The sequence below is a fragment of the Salmo salar genome, chromosome ssa20, assembly GCF_905237065.1.
Source record: "Salmo salar chromosome ssa20, Ssal_v3.1, whole genome shotgun sequence".
NCBI lineage: Eukaryota > Metazoa > Chordata > Actinopteri > Salmoniformes > Salmonidae > Salmo > Salmo salar.
The window spans coordinates 63,816,922-63,824,977 of NC_059461.1; the positions used below are offsets into that span (position 1 = coordinate 63,816,922).

An 8,056-nucleotide genomic window follows, 5' to 3' on the forward strand; every position below is an offset into this window, starting at 1 on the left:
GTAAACCTGAGAAATTAGTGAGGAAGAAAACTGCACTTTGCCATCAACTACTAGATGTGCATATAAAAAAAAACTTCTACAACACACAAAATGAACTTGGCATAAAAAGTAATTGAAACTCTGAAAACATTTGGCACCTCGTTTAGATTGGTCAATGAATGTCTCAAGACATAAGACTGGCGTCACTGGTTTTATGCAGAGTTTAGAGGGACAAACAGCCCACTTTTGCAAACAGAATATCCCCAAGAGGACCACAGTGGTATTTCTCTCTCCAGGTTGGCACAGACAGTTCCCAACTATGACATCTAGTCTGACCCACAATTAACAGTAAAGAAGAAAAATCCTTACTGCCAAATACATTTTTACAGATCTCACACTGACTCTTAGGCAACCCCATAGCACACAAATAAATATTAACTTTCTTCTCAATAAAAGTTAAACAAATGTGGAATTTTTTATTCTTCAGCTAAATTGTTTCACAACTTTTATTCAAATCTATAATGACAAGTATATTAATTCTGAGAATTTCCTATAAACCAAAAGAAACAGAATACAATCCAAACAGCTATGAAAAATATACTTTTTATTATAAAGTTAGTTAATTTACATATCATAAAATACAAATAAACAAATACAACCATACCTGTACTGCTGTTGACCATAGTCCATACATTTCACTTAGGACACCCTGATTGTCAATTATTATTTTCAGTTTAAAGACTTGAAGTTGACATTCAAAGCTGTATTCAAATAAATATAATTGTTAGTGTTGATTATAGGAAGTGCATGAAACTAACCAACTCAAATGTAAGTCACAATTTTAGCTTTATAAACAAGGAATCATGACATTCCATCAAAAAAGAATCACTTGTGTCATTCAATTCACCACTAAATTCTCTACATGTTTTTTGTTTATCATAATTTAATATAAAACAACTCCTGAACTTCCCAAATGGTGGACTTGTTGAGGATCTAAACCACAAACTACTCAAACTTGTTTTACTCTCAGGATTATTCTTAGTCTTCTCTGAGGTATGCCTCATGCACGTCATCACCACCCCTCTCTATGAAGGAGGCATACTCCGCCATCCTCTGGATATCCTTGGCCTGGGTCTCAGCCAGCTTCCTCTCAGCATCCACAGATATCTGCCGGACCTCCTCCACCTGAACCTTGGCCACATGCAAATTGGTCTTGGCAGTGACGGATGCATGCTCAGCTCCTGGGAAACAAACAAGACGTTGGTATTTTAGTCATTTCACCATTACAGAGAAAAGGCGCCAAAGATGAAACCTTCAATCCATGGTAATACTGGGTGACATTGAGCAGGTACCCCTGTCATCATTTCTCTATTGTGCTGCATCATGGGAATTAGAGTACATGGTGACCTGGAGTTTTAGTTCTTTACCATCAAAGCCCTATTGACTAACAGCTACTGATCCATACATTCGCCAAAGTGTGAGACTGTGCACCCTCTTTCAAGAGCTGTCAAACAGCAAACTACAAAGTAGTGAAACAGAGATACACAAAACAAACAATGGTGGCCTTTCTCAGAGCTAGCAGGTTTATTACTGCACTGACAGGTTAATGTCTGTATGAGAATCACAGTGCTGACTGAGGACAGTCATGGGGAGAAGGCAGCATCAGGTACTACACCACACTAACTTGTGTATGCATGTATCATTGTTGTGCAATTCAAGGTTGTGGTTCAGTTCTTTTTAGTGAAACAGGTTGTATTGGTTTATTCGGATCCCATTAGCTTTTGCCAAAGCAGCAGCTATTCTTCCTGGGGTCCACACAAAAACATAAAACACGACAAGTAACAAAACACTGATAGACAACAGTCACACACATTTTTAACACAACCTTTTCACATACCAGTGTTGTACGCTTCCTCAGCTGCCATTTCACACAGGTTGACAGCATTAATCCAGTTTGACTCAAAGCGGTTGCACTCATCTAGTCTGCCACCAACCTGCCAGAACAGAGAGAGAGACAGAGAGAGAGACAGAGAGACAGAGAGAGAGAAACCCATCAGAACATTTTATTACTTTCTTGAGAGGTTTATAGAGCTCAAACCATATTTACTTTTAGAACATAAATGATAAACATTGATGAAAGGCAAACAGGAGTGACTAAAGCATTTACTATGTGAGATTGAGAGAAGGTAAATCAACATTTCTTTGGAAATAAACAAGACACCCTAAAGACAGCTTTTCCAGATGACTGGATACAAATATTCATATTTTCTGAAAGATTACTTTGCAAGACAACAGTGTATTTTTGGTGTATTTGAGTACACATTTCATTCACCTACCTCAACACGCTGACCAATGATCACTTGCCAAATGGCATCCTGCTCAGCAGTGGAGAGTTTTCCAAGTGAAGCCAGATATCTCCTCTGGAGGGCTATGAGGGTATGGAGAGCCTGAGGACAACGCAAACACATGGTCGAAAACATGAAGGGTCATTTAGGTAACATGATGCCATTGGCTTACTGGTTAAATTCACATTTGATATTTCAAATGGCTAGAATTGTCACACCGTACAGCTTAGCATGAATGATAACAAAAATCCACTATGATTGCTTCAGGTACTTACTTTGGCATATTGTGTGATGGACTCTACGAGAGCCTGAGTGGTCTGGGAGAGGTAAGTGTTTGCACTGTCTGTAACCATAGAGGATGCTCTTCGGATCAGGGATTCATGAGAGAGGTTCTCCACATGCTGGATAGAGAGAAACAGAAAAGTTTAATACAAGAGCTGAAAGGGGGGATTTTTAAGATTCATGCATGTATATGATGTCAGCCTTATTCAAGTTGTGCAGCACAGAGAGAGAAAGAGAAAAGGTCCTGTACCAGCATTAAGGGGACAGCGCTCAGCCCACTCCCAACACTCAAAGAGGCCAAGCTCGTTCTGGTAACATCCGTGAAACGCACAAGCCTCTGACGCGAGGGCTTCCTACCGTTGAGGACACTCGCTGCTGTGCTCCTGCAAGGTAATGAAAAAAAACAACAGCGCTGACATTAGCAAGCTATAGTGGTTAAAGCAAATCGATATTTATCTTAGACGAAACTGTTTCTGTTTGCATACGAATATAATTCATTATGGTGCAATGATGTAGTTGTTATTAGAAAGTTATTTACCTGAAGAAATTGAGACAAGCAACGCTTCTTCCGAGCGCGGCCATATTGGTCCGGAGCAAAAGGAAGTCCGTCCGACTTTGTAGAAGTGCCCCAGTAGCACAAGCAGAGCATTGTCTAATAGCTTGCATTTTACTTGTAATGTGGTTTATTACTATTCAACTTAAATATAAGATATATAAGTTTACTTTTGTGATGTATTAATGTCTCAATAAATTATTTTTAAACCCAAAAATTCCTTTACCAGAACGATTTACCTTAGAAAGTAAGTATATATCGCCACCTAGTGGTAAAAAGAAGTCAACCGCGTATGCTGTATTCCTGCTGTAGTCCTGTATTCTTTTGCACAACTGTGCTTTCTGAATCCTGTAGACTCCCAGGGGTATTTATAAGGCCACAGAACAAGCAGCCTCCCACCACACAGATGTATTGATCCCTGAAATGTGCCAACTAGACATTGCCTGAAGGTCCAGGAGGGGACCTATTACGCACATACTACGTAAGCATAAGGTTATGTAAATTGAACTCATCGGTCCACAGAGAGGTTTTTTTCTGGCAAAACAGATATTTCAATATCAGCTTCAATAGTTACTTTATTGATTAATTTACTGATGAATCAGTGTCCCTCCAATTAAACTTAATGACAAGCAGTTCACCCCAAAATTAGTCAGACATTCACATCAAAAGTGATCTAATGTTGAGAAGAGTCCATGTTCCCCCACTACATCTGTCGTGTAGATCTAGCTATACAGTATGTCAGACCCAAATAAATGGTAAAGTTATAGGCACCATATAATTGATTGGTAGTTTGAGCTACACATATCCACAAGATGGTGCTCCCAACTTCAGGCTGATCCTGACCTCAACCATTATGTGTGGCCAAAGGATTTGGTATGTAGTGACAATGAATATTATACTGGTTTTCAAAAGCCAGAGACAAAGGAAAACCTTAGAGGCTGGAATACTGTAAGGGAAGTAATCTTGTTTGTGTTTGTGATATTTTCTAATTTGCTAAATTAAATCGGAGTGCCTCTTTGGTCTTATTCTGGTCAATAGTTTGATCTGCGATGTGTATAGATCAAACTATTGAGAAATTATGTCACTAAACTCAACAATAATAAGAAGAAATTCTATTATGAAGCCAAGATCAATGATATAAAGAATGATAGGAAAAAAAACTTTGGAGTACTTGAAAATTAGGAAATTATGGGCAGAAAGACAAACTTAACTCTATCTTTCATCGAATCAGATGGCTTATTCATCACAAAACCATTTGATGTTGCCAATTATTTTAATCAATCAATAATGACAAACCTCTTGGTATTGACAACTTAAATGAAATGCTACTGAGGCTGGTAGCTGGCTCTATATCCACTCCTATCTGTCATATCTTTAATCTGAGCCTAGAGAAAAGTATCTGTCCTCAGGCCTGGAGGGAAGCCAAAGTCATTCCGCTATCCAAGAATAGTAAAGAAGCCTTTAATGGTTCTAACAGCCAACCTATCGGCTTGCTGCCAGCTCTTAGAAAACTGTTGGAAAAAATGGTGTTTGAGCAAATACAATTCTATTTCTCTGTAAACAAATTAACAACAGACTTTCAGCATGCTTATAGAGAAGGGCAATGAACATGTATTGCACTGAGACAAATTACTTATGATTGGTTGAAATAAATTATTTTAGATGTCAGTGCAGCCTTTGATATTATTTACCATAGCCTGTTGTTGAAAAAACATGTGTTATGGCTTTTCAGGCTCTGCCATGTTGTGGATTCAGATAGTATTCACACACCTTGACTTTTTCCACATGTTGTTGTGTTACAGCCGGAATTTAAAATTGATTCAATTGAGATGTTGTGTCACTGGCCTACACACAATACCTCATAAAAAAATGTTTTTAAACAAATTAATTAAAACTGAAAACCTGAAATGTCTTGAGTCAATAAGTATTTTGTTATGGCAAGCCTAAATAAGTTCAGGAGTAAACATTTGTTTAACAAGTCACATAATAAGTTGCATGGTCTCCCTCTGTGTGCGATAATAGTGTTAAACATGATTTTGGAATGGCTACGTCATCTTTGTACCAAACACATACAATTATCTGTAAGGTCCCTCAGGCGAGCAGTGAATTTCAAACAGATTCAACATATTGTACTCTACTGTACTCTACAGAATAACATTTTACTGTACTGTACTGTGCCATACTGTACTGTGCTGTTCAAACTTGTGAAACAGCCTAGACATCTATGACTCGTTCAGATTTGCTTATATGGGGCTCATTAGCTCATTAGAATAATACCCAGCATGCTATGCAAGTATTTGTTTTTACATTTACGTTTTGGTCATGTAGCAGATACTCTTATCCAGAGCAACCAACAGTCTAGGGTAGATAAACAACATCGCACAGTCACAGCAAGAAAATAATATTTCTGTAACTGTTTCTGAGAATGTTACTGTAGTTGAACAGATCTGTTGGTTTATTCTGTAAATTGTACTGTGTTTGAACATCATGACTGTCAGTTTTAAATGGGGACGATCTTCTGTTTCTTCATCCATTTAAAGACTTTTAAATTAGTGATACATATCTACTGGTTTCCATGAGCTTGGTTCAACTTTCGTTCCCCTTCAATACCCAAAACACAAGCTTGTTTTACTCCTTTGTTTGTAAACAATGTAAATAGAAACAAATACTGTTTAGCCTCAAAACATGGTTAAAACTATCATTTTTATATGGATGGTTAGTCCTTGTATCGATAGCTCTGTCCATGAGTTTGAGAGTGGTTACATTTCCAGCCCCATCCCTCAGCTGTTTACCAAATCAGTGGCAGGGAAACACTTTATTATACACTGCTAAAAAAAATAAAGGGAACACTAAAATAACACATCCTAGATCTGAATGAATGAAATAATCTTATTAAATACTTTTTTCTTTACATAGTTGAATGTGCTCACAACAAAATCACACAAAAATAATCAATGGAAATCCAATTTATCAACCTATGGAGGTCTGGATTTGGAGTCACACTCAAAATTAAAGTGGAAAACCACACTACAGGCTGATCCAACTTTGATGTAATGTCCTTAAAACAAGTCAAAATGAGGCTCAGTAGTGTGTGTGGCCTCCACGTGCCTGTATGACCTCCCTACAACGCCTGGGCATGCTCCTGATGAGGTGGCGGATGGTCTCCTGAGGGATCTCCTCCCAGACCTGGACTAAAGCATCCGCCAACTCCTGGACAGTCTGTGGTGCAACGTGGCATTGGTGGATGGCGCGAGACATGATGTCCCAGATGTGTTCAATTGGATTCAGGTCTGGGGAACGGGCGGGCCAGTCCATAGCATCAATGCCTTCCTCTTGCAGGAACTGCTGACACACTCCAGCCACATTGTAAGGGCTGTCTGAAGAGAGAGTGGACCAAAACGCAGCGGAGTTAGTGTTCATCATATTTAATTATAAAATGGAACACTATACAAATACAAAATAAGAAACTGACAGCCAACAGTCCTGTCAGGTGAAACACTGAACAGAAACAATTACCCACAAAACCCCAACGGAAAAACATGCACTTATGTGTGACTCCCAATCAACCACAACGAACTTCAGCTGTGCCTGATTGGGAGCCACACACGGCCCAAAACAAAGAAATACAAAAACATAGAAAAAGAACATAGAACGCCCACCCAATGTAACACCCTGGCCTAACCAAAATAAAGAACAAAAAAACCCTCTCTATGGCCAGGGCGTTACACACGAGGTCTAGCATTGTTTGCATTAGGAGGAACCCAGGGCCAACCGCACCAGCATATGGTCTCACAAGGGGTCTGAGGATCTCATCTCGGTACCTAATGGCAGTCAGGCTACCTCTGGCGAGCACATGGAGGGCTGTGCGGCCCCCCCAAAGAAATGCCACCCCACACCATGACTGACCCACCGCCAAACCGGTCATGCTGGAGGTGGAGGATGTTTCAGGCAGCAGAACGTTCTCCACGGCGTCTCCAGACTCTGTCACGTCTGTCACATGTGCTCAGTGTGAACCTGCTTTCATCTGTGAAGAGCACAGTGCGCTAGTGGCGAATTTGCCAGTCTTGGTGTTCTCTGGCAAATGCCAAACGTCCTGCACGGTGTTGGGCTGTAAGCTCAACCCCCACCTGTGGACGTCGGGCCCTCATACCACCCTCATGGAGTCTGTTTCTGACCGTTTGAGCAGACACATGCACATTTGTGGCCTGCTGGAGGTCATTTTGCAGGGCTCTGGCAGTGCTCCTCCTGCTCCTCCTTGCACAAAGGCGGAGGTAGCGGTCCTGCTGCTGGGTTGTTGCCCTCCTACGGCCTCCTCCACGTCTCCTGATGTACTGGCCTGTCTCCTGGTAGCGCCTCCATGCTCTGGACACTACGCTGACAGACACAGCAAACCTTCTTGCCACAGCTCGCATTGATGTGCCATCCTGGATGAGCTGCACTACCTGAGCCACTTGTGTGGGTTGTAGACTCTGTCTCATGCTACCACTAGAGTGAAAGCACCGCCAGCATTCAAAAGTGACCAAAACATTAGCCAGGAAGCATAGGAACTGAGAAGTGGTCTGTGGTCACCACCTGCAGAACCACTCCTTTATTGGGGGTGTCTTGCTAATTGCCTATCATTTCCACCTGTTGTCTATTCCATTTGCACAACATCATGTGAAATTTATTGTCAATCAGTGTTGCTTCCTAAGTGGACAGTTTGATTTCACAGAAGTGTGATTGACTTGGAGTTACATTGTGTTGTTTAAGTGTTCCCTTTATTTTTTTGAGCAGTATAGTTCAAACATGCAGATTGCCCCTTTAAAGCTTGTGGAAAATCTAATTTAAGTTCCTGTGTCATTGGGAACACTAATAAATATTGTAAATCAAATCAAATCAAACTTTATTTGCCCAATGC

General features: G+C 40.4%; 1 protein-coding gene across 1 annotated transcript; it reads right to left on the reverse strand.

Moving 5' to 3' along the window:
- Positions 1-566: 566 nt before the first annotated feature.
- diabloa (diablo, IAP-binding mitochondrial protein a) lies at positions 567-3,507 on the reverse strand. The gene is made up of 6 exons (XM_014163106.2): positions 3,145-3,507; positions 2,857-2,989; positions 2,600-2,725; positions 2,316-2,426; positions 1,877-1,973; positions 567-1,220 (listed from the first exon to the last, which is right to left on the reverse strand). The coding sequence occupies exons 1-6, from the start codon at positions 3,270-3,272 to the stop codon at positions 1,018-1,020; spliced, it is 798 nt and encodes a 265-aa protein (XP_014018581.1). The 5' UTR covers positions 3,273-3,507; the 3' UTR covers positions 567-1,017.
- Between the last annotated feature and the right edge of the window lie 4,549 nt (positions 3,508-8,056).